This window comes from Amphiura filiformis, chromosome 20, assembly GCF_039555335.1.
Source record: "Amphiura filiformis chromosome 20, Afil_fr2py, whole genome shotgun sequence".
NCBI lineage: Eukaryota > Metazoa > Echinodermata > Ophiuroidea > Amphilepidida > Amphiuridae > Amphiura > Amphiura filiformis.
This window is the reverse complement of record NC_092647.1, coordinates 57,683,456-57,701,126: the sequence shown is the minus strand read 5'-3', so window position 1 is coordinate 57,701,126 and position 17,671 is coordinate 57,683,456. Positions and strand designations below refer to the sequence as shown.

At 35.4% G+C, this 17,671-nt stretch overlaps 1 protein-coding gene across 1 annotated transcript in view; it reads right to left on the bottom strand.

Moving 5' to 3' along the window:
* LOC140142103 (cubilin-like) overlaps window positions 1-17,671 on the bottom strand; it is a 167,333-nt gene that overhangs the window by 50,284 nt on the left and 99,378 nt on the right. Inside the window, 6 exon segments of the mRNA XM_072164062.1 lie at window positions 7,351-7,531; window positions 8,931-9,124; window positions 13,336-13,535; window positions 13,841-13,973; window positions 15,461-15,712; window positions 16,693-16,806. Coding sequence (XP_072020163.1) covers window positions 7,351-7,531; window positions 8,931-9,124; window positions 13,336-13,535; window positions 13,841-13,973; window positions 15,461-15,712; window positions 16,693-16,806 — 1,074 coding nt within the window.

Below are 17,671 nucleotides of genomic sequence, written 5' to 3'. Positions count from 1 at the left end.
CTAGTCAATGCGAAGTAGGCCTAGGCCTGTCCTTTTTTTTAAAATGGAAACCGCATAGGTTTTATTTTGGTTATAAGAATAAATTGTTTTAATTCTTTCTAAATTTATTGTAATACGATAATAATATAACACCAGCATACTTAAGAACATCCATACTATTATAGGTGTTGCGTTTTTGTAATCGGCCTACATTTTCTAAAAATGGGGTTTTTTTTGCACGAAGGCGCTTAGCGGCCCGACGCACGAGATAGGCCCAGCAAAGAAATTCAAGTAAATTTTAAAAAGATTCTTAATGTCTCATTACTTATAAACATGCATCACATTGGTTTGCCGTTTTTGTTATTATTGTAATTGTTTGATTTGTCCTTATTTTATTTTTAGCCTAAATTTGTAGGGCCTATTTTTAATTAGGCCTAGGCCTATATTACTATCAAACATTAAAAAAATTACGATCGCAATAAAAACACTTTGTAGGCATAGCCTACCGCATAAATATAACATTTATTTTTTGTTAATATTTCAATTTGAGACTTTAATGCATAAGTTCAATAATACCTCATAGAGTTCTAGCATTATAATAAAGATGAAGAAAATTTCTAACTGCAAAAGAGTACATGAATTTTAAAAGATCATTATTTTAAGGCATATCAAGAAAATATGCATAAAAACTTCATAACTTTAGAACCAAGTATGCTAGACCTTTGGTGTTTTCAGTTTAAAATGATAGCCTATTATGCGTGTAATGTATAATAATGATTACAGTAACACAATTTTCAAAAATGCCTCCTTTGGCCCCCATGAACCAGATCGTGTCACAATCAGTGTTTACTCAGAGGTTGTATGTCTCAAATTTGGCCCAGTAAAAATTATATTTGGCCCACAAAAATTTGCAATGCTGTATTACAATTAGTCAATTTGAGGAATTACTGAGACAAAATTGAATCAATTTTGGGGAGAAATGCTTCATTTGGCGCACTCAATTTCCAGAGAGAGTAAACACTGGTCACAATTAAGGTTTGAATTTGACAATTGTCATGTCCGATTTTAATATAATTCATGTTTCTTTTTCATATTTTATTTTTACTTCCGCTTTCTTGCATGTCATACCATCTTTATTTCAAATTTCCCTTTAATAATTCATACCCGGTAACCCAAGGAAATTTACTCTTAATGTAGGCCTAGCTAGGCCTACTCCCAAATAACACACGTTGGTTGGAATGAGTTTCTTTTTAGTCATATTATCGGTCGGCACAACATTGAAAAATCAAAACTTTTTCGACTAAATATTCAATATTGGATAATTTTAAACACCTAGGCCTAGGCCTAGGCCTATACATGTTTTTTATAAGTCAACACTGTGGAAAGAACTGAACTGTAGTGTAGCCGAACCTTTACGGCATTGTGGACTTTGACCAAATTGGAAAGGTTTAAATTCGGCGGGTCGACATTTCTTGCATCATGGATCAGGCCCATAGATCAAGGACTCAACCTACAAAGTAAAGAGGGATGGACTTTATTGGAGGGATGAACGCATTGTTTAGGCCTGCTTCATTTGAGACTGAAGGCGCGAACCGAGACATCCCCCGCCCCACACGCACACACCGACTTACGGTGAAGGATATAGGCCTACTGTACAAGGGGCAATTTGCAGTTGATGTTTTTGACAAAACCAAGATAACTTAACATGCTTAACAATGTAGTTTGGAGGCCATTATATGTCTAAATGAAAATGAAAACGTGCCTATTCATACAGAAGGGTAGTCCTATTCGAGCCCCGCACCAAATTTATTGAGGGTCTGAGCGGGGTCTGAGCCACCAGCCCCGGTTCATAAGCCTATGTAATTTGGTTGACAGAATTGCACCACGAGAGTTTATTTTAAAAATTAACAGGTTTATTTGTTTAGTGCAAGTATATAGGCCTATTTTCTCCCGACATTATACATTGGGGACCGTGAAAGTGTTTTGTTTATAGGGCTATAAGAAGGAAATGGCTTCTAAATTTACGACCTTTCGTGATCATACAGTAGGCCTACATCATGCTACAAAGAGCGTTTCAAAAGCGTCATCCCGGAACGTCACACGAAAAATGCTTTAAAACAATTAATTCATATCTATTCAAGTTTGTAAAAAGGTTATAAATGTAAAACATCTAGGCCTATAAAAATAAGACAAGCGTTCAAAACATTTACATGATTTATGAAAACCAAAAGCTTTTATCTTAATCATGTATCACGCATGGTAATAATTATGGGAAAAGATATCCAAACAAGAAATAAAAAAAGGCACAAATTTGTGTTTTAGATTTAATTTCCTGTTTGAAATTGTCTTGCATCAAAAGCATTTGCTTTTATAGGCCTACCCAAACTCGAAAATTGACATTTTGACATCGGGTTTATAGGCCTAGATGGTCGATCAGAGACATCAACATTTTTGACATCGAGTTTTAACCGTAGATGGTTGACTATAGGAATAGAGTAGGCCCTACATTTGAAATAATATTCGAAAACGTTTTAATCGTAGGCCTATTAAACAAAAATAAATGCTTTACGTTGTCCATGCTGTTAAAACATGTATTGAATCTTTCGTTATTCTAAATATTGAGGATTAGGCCTACTTTACTTTAAACAAACAAGGTTTAAAATTGGGGTTTTTTTTAAAGGATATATTCATGGGATTAAGTAGGCCTATCCCCAATCATGTTTTTCAGTGTTTTCTTTTCTTGTAAGCGAGAGCCTAAAGTATTGTCCCAAGCGCCTCGGATCGGGTTAGGAAAAGTTTGAAAATAAGGGTTTAATGCCCATTATTTTTGTGGGAATAGGCCTAACACTCTGAACATTCACAGAGGTAGGCCTAAACCATAACTGTCGAAATTAACTTAATTAAAAGGAGGCAGAAAAAAAACTTTCCGCTGTCCATGCTGTTAAAATATGTATTGAATACTAGTATTTCGTTATTCTAAATATTGAGAATTAGGCCTACTTAAGGTAATACACTATTTTAAAGTGTTGCGATTTGGTAGTTCACAACATCTTGCGAATGGTAATGAGCTTTGGCAAAAATTGCATTGCTCATTTCCTTGCGAGCGTGTAGAAGAATTCAAATATCACAGAAATAATTTTGTAGGTCCTGTGGTTCTTGAGTTATGTTGTAAAGAGGGCTGAAACAACAACACTTTTGTAAAATGTACATAACTCATTAACAACAATAAATTAAGCAAATTTTCAAATTATATAATTTGTAGAATGAACCTTTGCAAAACATCAAGGTGTTATTTGTCAATAATTTATTGATCTAGAGAATGAAAATCGATTTTTTGGGTTGCTTCGACCAACAACTCCTCGTCTACCCTTAAAACAAACAAGGTTTAAAAATTGGGGTTTTTTTTAAAAGGATATGCATATGACTATTATGAGGGTCTAAGTAGGCCTATCCTCAATCATATTTTTTAATCAAGTCTATTATAGGCCTACTTACAACAAAGCTTAAGACCTGAAAGTGTTTTCTTTTTTTTGTAAGCGAGAGCCTAAAGTATTTTCCCAAGCGCCTCGGAAAGCCGGTCGATGGATAACATCGTCGACGCAGCGTCATGGATGTCGACTTTTACCCATGATGCTCTGCGCGAAGTAGATCAGCCAGGCGTGATCGTAGGTGGCGCGCTGTATTTGGAATCGCGTCAATTATACGGTTAAAATAGTCAGGTAATAGGTATAATTGACCACAATTTGGATTAGTATTGATGGCAGTAATGTATAATTATGTCAAGGAATTAAATGGAAGGTGCCAAGAGGTCACAGTTGAGGGCGCTTTTCAAAATGGCCGCCAAAATCCAATGAAAATCATGGCTACGCTTAAAATGATCACTTATGAGGTATAAATTACCAGATTTTGAATTAGTATTATTGGCAGTAAGTATAAATAAGTCACAGTATTATTAGGAAGGTACCAGAAGGTCACAGCTGAGGGCGCTTTTCAAAATGGCCGCCAAAAGTTTATGCAAATCATATGTATGCAGTTAAAATGGTCACTTATGATGTATAATTTACCAGATTTTGATGAGTATTGCTGGCAGTAAAGTATAAACATTGGCTTCGGAAGATTTTCAGCATTTGGTGGGGGGCTGAAAATTTGTGTGTGGGCCACACTGGGGGGGGGGGGGGCGCGGGGAGTCCGCACCAAAATTATTGAGGGGGCTGAGCCCAAGCCCCCCGGTTCCTAAACCTATGATAAATAAGTCAAGGTATTTATAGGAAGGTACCAAGGGCGCTTTCAAAATAGCCGCCATAATCCTATGAAGTATGTTTTGGGGTCACCTCAGGAACCTAAAAAAGCTAGTTTGGTTCGGTTGGGGGTTGCAAAGGAGGTGGTCCTAGCTCCCCTAGTATATTTCTCTTGTTTTGGATCAAATGTTTTAAAAAATAATTGAATTTTTGTGTCCTTGTTTAAAAAGCTAGCTCTAAAATTTTATTCATATGGCTCTGACATCATGTACCGTTCACCAAGATAGTTATCATTCATTAATGACATTACTTTGAAGCCCGATCTCGGTCTCGGTCTTGGTCTCGGACCTGCCTGTTTCGGTCTTGGTCTCGGTCTCGGACTGCCTGGTCTCGGTCTTGGTCTCGGATATGCCGATCTCGACTACAACACTGACACTAACTTTAACTTGTGTGCAGTGTTGTGTTATTTACATGAGATTACATGGTGTGGTAAGTGTACAACAGTGTTGTAGTCGAGACCGGCCTATCCGAGACTGAGACTGAGACCAGGCAGTCCGAGACCGAGATCAAGACCGGCTGAAAGTAATATCATTATTGAATGATAACTATCTCGATGATGAGCCATAAAATCCAATTTTAGTGCTAGCTTTTTAAAGCAAGGATACCAAAATTCAATTATTTTTCAAAATGTTGATCCAAAACAAAAGAAATATACTAGGGGAGCTAGGACCATTACCTTTGCATCCCCCGAACCATTTTCTTCAATTTTTAAAGCGCCCTCAACTGTGACCTCTTGGTACCTTCCTATTAATACCTTGACTTATTTATACTTTACTACCAGCAATACTCATCCAAAATCTGGAAAATTATACATCATAAGTGACCATTATGTGTTTTTCATAAACTTTTGATGGCCATTTTGAAAACCGCCTTCAGCTGTGACCTTCTGGTACCTTCCCAATAATTTTGTGACTTCTTTATACTTACTGCCAAAAATACTAATTCAAAATTGGGTACATTATACCTCTTAAGTGATCATTTTAAGTGTATGCATATCATATGGTTTTCATTGGGTTTTGGCAGTCATTTTGAAAAGCGCCCTCAACTGTGACCTCTTGGCACCTTCCAATTAATTCCTTGACATAGTTATACATTACTGCCATCAATACTAATCCAAATTGTGGTCAATTATATCCATTACCTGATAATTTTAATCGTATAATTGCTTTACATTGGATTTTGGTGGCCATTTTGAAAAAAGTGCCCTCACATTAAAATTCTCAGGTTACAGGCTTTTTACCCATGCAGAACTGGTGCAGAAAAACCATATGAGAATTTCTCATTTTCTTAGTGGTACTTCCCTCATTTTAACCGGTCTAATGCAACACCATTAACATTTTCAGCGAAGTAGTACAAGATAGGGTTTTTTTTATGACCAGGAGTATATACCTTAAAGTCATCCATTTTGTTTTGATAAACATGTTTGGGTTTTAAAAGTATCTCAGATGTAATTTTGGAAACAAAATTCTACATTTAAATGTCAACATTACTATGATTGGATCAGGCAGATGTATTTAACATGTTTTTTCTATTGAATCGGATCGCATTATTTCTATGTCACGTGATGCCCAAATTCTGTATATGCCCAAAGTTTTTCCTCTATTACCTGAAAGGGCATAATGTCATTGTTATCTTTACCAAGAATGAAGAAAAATAATTCACCTCGAGGGCGGGTGTAAGAACTTAAAGTTGACCATGAAAATTCTTGTTTTTTCAACTTCTGAAAATGTGAAATTTCAACGTGGCAACAGGGTATCAATCTGGCAACACTGACTCATTAAAATTGGGTAATTGTAAGACAATTGCTAGGGTTACTCAACTGTGAAGTCCGTTTGGGCAAAAAATCTACCACCTTTATGTACGGTTTTTGCCAAGTTTGTACTTTTTCACGAGTGAAATCAGAGAAATTAGGGTGTTTTTAACCTAAAATCAACAAAAACAAGGTAGGCCTGTTACCATGGCAACAAAGGGATGCTGAATTTTTAAAATATCTTTTTTTGCATTGGGGCCCAATAGCTTCTATCTCCCAGACTTGGAGCAAAATCCAAGAGATGACGTGTCCAAAAGCTTGTCAACGTAGAAAAAATTTGCTCTTAAACGCCCTGGAGGTGTTGCATTTTCGAAAAAGGGGGCATTTATTGGAAGTGAATTTTCAATGAAAAAACCCCACAAAATATGAATTCTGGAACTTGCGAAATCCGACTTCCGGTTTTGAAATACAACATGGATGGAGGCGTATACAAGGACCCCATATATATATTATTGTAAAAATACCACAAAATTAGATTTGTAAGTGCATTTTAATGCAAGAATGAAATTTATTAAGTTAAATATATGAACATTCTGCTATAATGTGGCGATGAATTACATGGAAATGTAAGTTAGAATATAGGATTTGTCTATCAATCTTGTGATCTTGACATACCAGTTTTAAGCTTACTACAATGCTTACATGCTATGGCATAGAAATGTCTACGTTTTGGTCACTTTTTCTTTTTTGAAAAAGATGGAGGGCATTTAATAGAAGGGGGTGTTTAATAGAGTCAATACAGTACCATAGTTATAAAGAGTCCTGATATTACAGCTTAATTTGCAAAAATATTTGGAAAAATTTTGCAAAAGACCAATGAAACATGAGCATAACTCTTCTCAGTCACATATCTACTGTTCCCAGGTCTTTGTGAAATGACATGTGTCCCTGATTATGTCAGCTGAAGTGTAATTTTGGAACCACATACCGTATTTCGTCAAATAAACGCCCCCAGGGGCGTTACATTTTCCCAAGGGGGGGGCGTTTATTCAAGGTCAATTTTAGAACGATAAAAAACGCTAAAATGATGAAATATGAGCTAGAAACACTGACTTCTGGCTCACTTCCAAGTTTCCAATCCAGATTTTCGCCAATTATTGACACTATTATTGACCATGAGGGGAACTTGGTAAGCTTACTACATAAGATGGCATGGAAATATCAGCATTTTTGAAACATCTTGGTTGAAAAAATTGGGGGGGGCGTTTATTTGAGGGGGGGGCGACTATTTGACGAAATACGGTACATGTAAACAACACATACCTGCATCTGTTGGTATTGCTGGTACTTCAGCCCATTCTATCAGGAACCCTCTCCTGACAACAGAGGCATCTGTGATAAAGGTAATCGTCATAACATTACCAGTGCTTTCTACAGGGTCAGGGATGCTTTCACCACATGCGGTCAACAATTCAGGCGAGTTGGTGTCTGGACCATCGTAAATCTATTGAAAAAGAAAAAGATTCTTACAGTAACTATAATAGGAATCAGCATTGGTGTATGTTTCTGTTGAGAGTGTATATTTTGTGGAGCGATGCTAACTAAGGGACAGTAATATTCGGATGTCTTGCATACATCTTGTTACCCCCCTGGCCCCCAACTCAACAGTTGGCAACCATGTGTGTTATCAAATTGTTCATAGACCCCCTTTGCAATGATATTTCATCAAATTTACCCCTCTTTTTCATGCAAAATCAAGGGAAATTTTTGTCCCATAAAAAACCCTTTTTGTGGTTTTCAACGAGTTTCAAACACCCCTTTTCAATGACACTCAATATTGACATAAAATAGGGCAGCAAAACTGACCAGGACTGTAAGTAACTAAGACTTTTAAAAGCACATACAATTGGGAGATTTAAAGGACAAGTTACTTAGTCAGTGAATATATTCATCAGGTTTGTATATCAAATCAATTAGTAATTTGTGCTTGGCAAAACCAGTAAGTTTTAACTTACTAATATTTAAATCCATCTCGTCGGAGGACTTCATCAGGCGTGAGCATCTGATCCACTTTCCCAGGAAACTGGCTTTTTCAATATGAATGGTCAAAATTTTCAATTCTTCATCAGCTTTTCATCCCAGCTACATATTGCATGTACATATCATTAGATTTATAAAGTTTACTTCGACGACTTTAAATTTTAAATTTGAGTAAGTTGTCATAAAATTAGTATTATATCGCTAATTTCAAAAAATCAAAATTATTTGATATCAGAATTCCTTGTATTCAGAATGCAATTCGATGTCCGATTGTGCTCTCATTTCCCACAAAAAATATTGTTGAAACGTTCATACCAGAGCCCTTAAGGTGGTACTAAACCCCTTGATAAATTTGTGACTATTTTTTGCATTTTTCTGAAAATATAATAACACACTGGTAACAAAGATTATGTATATTATAGAGGCAAGGAAACACTGTAATTACAGTGACTCAAGACAAGCGGTACGTTATTTATGAGAACAGAGGTACCACTAGAATGTACCTCTTTCCTTAACATATATAATGAACCACTTGTGTTGAATCACTGAAATTTCAGTGAAGTAATAATAATATACATAACTTTTGTTGCCAGTGTGTAGATATATTTTGAGAAAAATGCAAAATTAGTCACAATATTTATCAGGGGATGTAGTACCACCTTCAAGTAAACAAGATGAAATTAGATTAAATTAAACAAGATGAAATTACATTAGCTAGAATAGATAAGGTTAGAATAGATTATCATCACATTTAGATCAGATCAGAACAGAACAGATCAGATCAGATGAGATTGAATTAAAAGATTAGATTAGTTAGCTAGTAGACCAGATCAGATCTAAATAGATTCATGCATTATACTTACTCTTACAATGTCCCAGAAACACAAATTGGATTGCCAAAATACACCCTCCAGTTCAAAATCAATGAACGTAGCTCTAATTCGATTATTTCCCGAGCTTTCCAACGTCCACAGGACATTGAGATTATTATCATAATTAATGGGATACCTGGGTGAGGCAAGCTGATTATCAGGCTGAGTTAAAACACCACCATAAGCTACCAAGAAAAGAAAGAAGAGATAACATATAGCATAAGTTAGTGAGCTCCCATCACCAGAGTTAATAGCGCATATAATGTGACATGATCATGGGGAATGAGTCACATGTGTGCAATTTTAAATTAAAAGTTATTTACATCATTTTCTGGCAGTTCATGAATGCTACATGCTTGATTCAAACCACATCAAAATTGGAAATCTGGTTACTGAGTTATGAGCAATTTATCAATGGCTGCAAACAATTCAAAGCAAAAGAATTTGAACACTGAACAGAATTTGAACATCACAAAAACAATATTAGCGACATCTGACTTATTCCCTTGATCTTGTCCCATATATAGCAGGGGCGGATTTAGGATGGGGGCGCACCCGGCCCCACCTAATTTTTGCAGAGCAGCACCTTGTCCACTAATTTTTGCAGAGCGGCACTTGACTTTGTGTGGGGGCCAAACTGCAGCAGCGGTGGTTTGGTGCCCCCTATTGAAAATTCCTGGATCCGCTCCTGTATATAGACACCTGCAACGCTGGGCTTCAAAGGGGAGGGCGAGTTAGCACAGCGGTAATTCCCTCGCTTTGCACCACTGAGGTCCCGGGTTCAAGCCCCGGCGCGGCCCAAGGACTCATATGCACTTGGTTTATCCCGATTCCATGCTCGCTCTCACAGGTTTTCTCCGGGATCTCCGGTTTCCTCCTGTATCGCAAAAATCGGTGATTAGTTGTTTGGTTATCAAAAACGTCCTTAACCCAATGGAATTTGGGGAGCTGCACAGATAATTGGTGGATGTTACAATCTAAATGCGGATAGGTGTGCGTAGTTCGGCAGCAACCTAGTTGATGCGATCAAATTGTGATGATTCACCATTGCAGCGAAATTACAGCGCTTTGAGTCCTCTAAGATCTGGAGAAAGGCGCTTTATAAATCCAAAATTTAATTTAATTAAAGGGACATTCAGAGATCCATCAATCCCAAAATACACTATTCACCACACATGTCCAGTTTTTGCACTTTAAAATATTTACTAATAATGTAGTAACTAGCTCCTACACTAAATAAGCTAGACACTGCATTTTCATGTCGAGAAAGACAAATCTTAATTATTTATGCAGGGCATTATGAATTCTCATGTAAATCCAATTGGGAACACAATCCCAAGATGGACGTAATCTCAGTTTTCTTCGTATTTTGGTGATAATTCAGAAAAGAAAATTGGTTCAAGGTTATTTCTTCCTGCCAATTCATGTGTAAAAAAGTGCATTTTTGTTTGTTTTTCTTGCTTTTCTAGTAACATGCCAGAAGGCTTTTGCAGAGCATATAATTGTAATTAAGCATGCATATGTAAGGAATATACACAAGTGTATATTACGCACATACAGCACACTTTGGGGGTAATTTTGAGATGACCATACAAAAGAAGAATTACCTCATAGATGACATCCAGAAACCAATGAAATTTAGCGCATGCAATCTAAACCACTCTCACCAACTAAGATTATTGTTAGTTCTCCTTGTTGACCCTACAGGTATTATAGAGTTTTCTTCACTCAAAGTTCAATTTTCTAAGCTAGTAACATATTTTTTGCACAATACAACAATTACTCCTAATAGTAACAATTTTGATTTAATTAGTGGTCTAGGTGCTTAAATCATTCCAACAGTGAACTTTTTTTTACTGTGTAATGTTGCAATTCATGATAAAGAGATCATATATAAAGTAATTTCTATATTAATTGATATTTGACCAAATTTATTTTAAAAAGTGTTATTAATAAAATGGGTGCTTGCTAACACATCTTGTGAATGTCAGCTGGGGTGTACTTGTGTCATTGATATGAATCAGTGATGTATAAATTGTGTGCATATCATTATTTGTCATACGTCTTATTTATGCATCCCAGCTGCGTGAAGCTCCGCAACATAATATATCGTCAGCCTGCTACGCTAATTGCCTAAGTCATTTTTTTGTAATTTTGAGAACAAAGTACAAATTATAGGAATCTATTCTTTATGCAAATCACATATTATTGCTTTATGAGTAGTTGGCTGTAGATGCAACAATTCACACCATCTCAAAAAATTGAACTTGTGAAGAAAACTAAAACATCTCCATACTCACAGTAAGGTAATCAGTAAGACAATATATATAGATTTGGTCTTCTAAAGAAAAGTCTAGGAATGTCATCCGAATATGGCTTTGTCCGGCCACTAAGATAACCCACTGAATATTTAGATTTGGTGGATATAGATCGGGGTAGAATGGGGAGGCTATTTGACCTCCTGGTGGTCTTATGGTACCACCATAAACTGTGGAGAAATTGTCATCATGGATATATTATGAAAATGTCATCATGGCTATATTATGAAATTGTAATTATGACTATTATGAAATGATCAACATCACTATTATGAAGTTGTCATCATGACTTTAATGAAATTGTCATCATAACTATGATTATGAAATTGTCATCATACTATTATGAAATTATGAAATGGTCATCATGACTATTATTAAATTGTCATTATGACTATTATGAAATGATCAACATCACTATTATTATCATGCCTATTATTATGAAATTGTCATCATAGCTATATTATAAAATTGTAATTATGACTATTATGAAATGATCAACATCACTATTATGAAGTTGTCATCATGACTTTAATGAAATTGTCATCATAACTATGATTATGAAATTGTCATCATACTATTATGAAATTATCATCAAGGCTATTATGAAATTGTCATCATACTATTATGAAATTATCATCAAGGCTATTATGAAATTGTCATCATACTATTATGAAATTATCATCAAGGCTATTATGAAATTGTCATTATGACTATTATGAAATGGTCATCATGAATATTATGAAATGGTCATCATGACTATTATGAAATGATCATCATGACTATTATGAAATTGTCATTATGACTATTATCAAATGGTCATCATGAATATTATTAAATTGTCATTATGACTATTATGAAATGATCAACATCACTATTATTATCAAGCCTATTATTATGAAATTGTCATCATGATTATTATGAAATGGTTTATCATTTCAAATTTCAAATTTTTGCTGCTTCTGTGTGTGCTTTTTTGTTTTACTCCTTGTGTGAAATATGCATCTTGTGTTCTTTTTGCTTTTTCATTTTGCATGTTCATTGTTGTATATTTCACATGCTACTATCACCCTTTGCTCGCCTCTGACGCAACTGTGCAATATACATCAACTTATTATCTTTGTTAATTTTAAAATGTTAGTTCATATCTTAATGCTGTATATTTAAATATTGTTGCCATGTGTGTATATGCTTTTATGCATGCTTTGTAAAGCGCATTGAGATTTGTTTGTAATGCGCTATAGAAGATTAAATTATCATTATTATTATTATCATCATCATCGCTGTGAAATTGTCATCATGACTATTATGAAATTGTCATCATGACTATTATGAAATTGTCAATGACTATTATGAAATTGTCATGACTATTATGAAATTGTCATGACTATTATGAAATTGTCATCATGTACTATTATGAAATTGTCATCATGACTATTATGAAATTGTCAATGACTATTATGAAATTGTCATGACTATTATGAAATTGTCATCATGTACTATTATGAAATTGTCATCATACTATTATGAAATTGTCATTATGACTATTATGAAATTGTCATGACTATTATGAAATTGTCATCATGTACTATTATGAAATTGTCATCATACTATTATGAAATTGCCATCATACTATTATGAAATTGTCATCATGACTATTATGAAATTGTCATGACTATTATGAAATTGTCATCATGACTATTATGACATTGTTATCGTGACTATTGTGAAATTTTCATCATGACTATTATGAAATGGTCATGCCATGGTTGTGAAATTACAATTGTGAAATAGTCAGTATAGCCATAGACCATCTCCAATGGAACCACCTAAAATCCCTAATCCAAGCTGGTGTGGAGCATTCAATATTCTGAAAGAGCTCAGGTGTACAGCTTGCCCTCATCTCTAGTTACACAATTTGGAAAAGGCAGCATAACTAAGTCTGCGATAAGCTTCTTTTTCTATGGTCTTCTCTAACTTTTGCCTTGCTTCATTTTTACAGGCCTACAAACATTCAACCACCATATAAATTCTGATTTACAGTTCACTTTCAAGTCCCAAGTTGGATGAATGTATCTTACCATGTCCAAACTGTGCGAGGAAACCACTTCCTGGTGAAGAACTATCGGAATAAAACCGTATCCACATACTTCCTCTAGTAGTGGCATTGGTGGGGAAAGTGGCTCCACAGAATCGGCCAATGAGGGCGCCAGTGGAGTTGCCTTGTCGTATTTCCAAGTAATCAGCTGTGCATCCTGGTGAATCTTGAAGTGCAAATGCACTGAGAGATAAATAGAATGGATCAATAGTAATGTATTACTTAATGGGAAGATTTTGAAGTTTTTATGTCTAATGTTTTGTATATATTAAATCCAAGACAGAATTAGAAAAAGACTAGTTAGCGTCTGATGCCACTGTCAATCAAAGTGTCAATCAAGTGTCTTTTTCATAAAAAATATCCTTTGAGTATAATTAATTTTGCAGTAAGTCTGAGGCTAAATTTAAAACCAGTATTGTATAATAGCTCTGTATGTGAAACACTTTTTTTTAGGTCAGTATGTGAGGTGACCGAAGAAATCTCCTTACCTAAATGTAACCTGTACCCTGTTGCCTGGGGATGATGGTATAGTCCACACACACTCTGTATCTGTAGGATAGCTGTCTGGGTAGCCTGGACTAGCAAATGCACCTGACATACTGGTCAGTGCACCACCACATGCTGATAATATCAAAGACACAACAAATCAAAATAATGTATATATTTCTCCTTCTACATTTTAAGCATGGCATTTTTTTTTTATTAATTCGTCGTCTGTATTCCATAGTGGCGTATAGTGGGGCGCCGCGAATAAACAACTTTTCGAGAAAATCGGGTTTGAAGAAATGCCAATTTAAAATTGAGTTGTGTAAATCAGACATTCATTATATTTTGTAAATGATGTGAAATTTCTGTAGTAATATAGATTTTATTGTTATATATTTTTCAAAAGAAATAAATACATACTATATCTGGCAAACTGAAAACAAAAAGCACAAAACTATACGTCACTATGGAAAACAAGCAAAACGCAATACCCTAACCTAACGTTAACCTTATACGCCACCTCGGTCGCAGTGTAATCCCTATGGCGTTACTTTTCGTCGTTTGTATTCCATAGTGGCATATAGGTCCGATACGTGTACGCCACTATGACATACAATGTTTTTTATTTTTGCCGATATTTCATAATTATAAAATGTGTATAAAAAGTGGCGTATGGTCGATACGCCACTATGGAAACACAAAATTGCACTTTGTAGCTATACGATACATTTAATTAATTAATTACTTATTAATTAGCCAGTTTTGACTAATGAGACTTAGAAAAATGAAAGAGAACATTATTAAAAACATATGTGCCAATTTAAAAAAAAATGACCAAAAATCACTATACGCCACTATGGAATACAGCCGACGAATTGTGCATGAATAACCTCCTAATCTCAATCATTAATGAAAACAAAATTGATATTGAGTCCATGTAAAAAACAAACAAAAAAACACCCATTCCAGGTATTTGGGTGCAAAGGGCTTCAACACTGGGCCTATCTTATTCTTTTCCTGTAAACCTTTGATGAGAGTGTATTTTAAGTGTACATCACATACCGTAAACGTTCGCCTAATGGCGCAATGGGCTCCCTTGACATAACTGGAATTTTAGACACAAACTAAAAGTGCCCTCCCATAAAAAAAAAAAAAAACCAGCAAATAAGGGCATGTACCCTTATTTCTTGATGGGATTTCTAGAGTAGGGAGCTCTCTATTTGTACATGAAATTTACCCCAAGGCAAAGGAGCCCAGGTGCGCCATTAGGTGAACGTTTACGGTATTTACTGCATTGAAACACACTTGTCCCTGATCAGCTGTTGAGGCCAATCAGGGACTTTGACGAGAGCATATTTTAATTGTACATCGCATATTTACTGCATTGAAACACCCTTGTCCCTGATTGGCTACTGAGGCGACGCTGTTGCCGAGTGGAAATTTATGAACAAACTTTGCGCCATATGTATTGTTAGCTCTGACTTTGCAACATCACGGTAGTATGCGCTTGTCAAAGGTTTAAATCAAAATATTATAACATTCATTTATCAGTGATGTCTGTGAAAAATGTCAACCGTCCTTCACTAATAAAGCCATGTGGAATGTAAAGACCATATACTCACATGAAATTGATGTTGAATAAGTCACCCTAAATCCCTTGTTATAAACGTTCCACTCATTGATTTGATCAGAGATGAATTGAAGAGTGAAGGCAGCTCCAAATGATATAAGTGGTGGTGGTGAGGAGGTGCCACAGTAGGTATCCACTAAAGGTGCTGTTACATCATTTCCATTGCGGACAGTCACTGAATCATTGGCACAATTATCCGATACACTGATATCCAAATGGGTGAATGTTAGGATGACTCGGTCAACTGTAATGAGAAAAAAGTATCAAAAAGCCATATTAAAATGGCATGACTTTAATTTTATGACTGCCTGTTACTCTTCAAAAAGAAATTTCTGTATCAAGACTGCCTTTAACACATACACATAACTAAGTTTGGATATTTTTGTAAGTAAGTTATAAAGACCATCAATACAGAATTCTATCCATTCTGTGTGATGACACTTGAATATGCTGAACTATTTCAGCCTGTTGCAATGCAGACCAGAGCAGCATGTGGGTGCCTATTGCATGTACATGTAAGGTCATAAATGGCAATCACAATAATTATATGTTGCTTTAATTGCTGGGGTATGAGCGTTTGAACAGTATTTTATCAGACATATCGAATTGTATTCTGATACAAAGAAAGTCCTTCTGATATCAAATAATTTGATTTTTTTTTGAATTTCGCGATATAATACACATTTTATGGCAAATGATTAAAAATGTATATTCTTATTCAATCATATTATATTTTATCATGGGTCATCTGCCCCACCTTCACCAGATGACCTCACCTTCACCAGATGAGTCACAGGAAGAGTGGAATTACATATTTTTTGGGGGAGGGGGTCCTGTGGGGAATTGAACCCGGGACCTCTTTCACCAAAGGCAAAGACCTTAACTGGTGTGTCATGCTTGCTCCCTATTTCCATAAATATTGCCATGAAAGAAATGATCTTATTAATGGCATTCATAAATAATCATAATTATAAGGTTGCATTGAGATGATCATCTGTGTTTTACATCGATGAAAATAATTACACTCATAAATTATATATTAAAAAGAGAGCATTAGATATGAAACAGGTATACAAATACATAGGAAATAAAATTACTGCGCATGATGATAACGGGTAAAATCTGGGGTAATTAAAGCCTGACACTAGAATTACACATTCAGGTGTTAGTAGTCAACCATATCATTGACCGACTGAGGCGTCAGTCTACTATAAGATACTGTACCTGGATTCGGTGATTCTATAATCCATGTACAATTCTGACCACGTGGATAACGATTAGGATAATTCTCTGATGTAATAACTCCTCCTTGAGATGCATCAAGGCGTCCACCACACACTGAAATCAAATTATTGGTACAAAACTTGAAAAGGAACAAAATCAAAATTTAGATGCATTTATCTTGTAAATTACAAGCACACCTTTCTATATTTTCATGATACTTCCAACTATATTGCAAATTCATAACCTCCGCATATTAAGCCATATGTGCGTCCCAATTAAATTGCTCGTTATATGATATACGCACACCGGCGCGGAGGTTATTGATATCCATCAATGACTTCCGCGTGTGCATATCTGTTGCACCGGAACACTTCACGCGCGCACAACTACCATATTTGCACATGGCGTGATTCCGCAGTGCTGTAAATGGTAAGTCCGTTTTAGCCTGTTCGACTTTTTGAAGGGCGAAATATAAGTTTTGATAAAAATTGTTTATTTCAACAAATTTCGGAGAATAAAATCTTGAGATTTGGTTGAGTGATGAGTTAAAATGAGCGGTTATGAATTAGGTTAATAACTTTGCATCAGTTATATATCGGGCATTGTGAAAAATCTAAACATTTTGCTTTGAACCTCGAGGCGTATCGGGATATTCCTCGGTTCCAAAGGCAAAATTTTTAGATTTTTCACAATGCCCTCCAAATAACTAATGCGCAGTTATTAACCTATAATTCATAACCTCATTAATAAACGCAATACATGCGATCCAATCATATTTTATCATTTGTGAAAATGCGAACGCAAATCGTGGTCATTAATATCTCATAATTGACCGCAAAATGCGTAATTGTTCCAATGTTAGTTATAATTTCAGTCAGTTAGTTAAGTCAGTCAATCAATCAGCTTATCAGTCAGTCAAAAAAAGAATGAATCAATCAATCAATCAAGCAGCCAACCAACAAGAACCTTTGTAAAATCA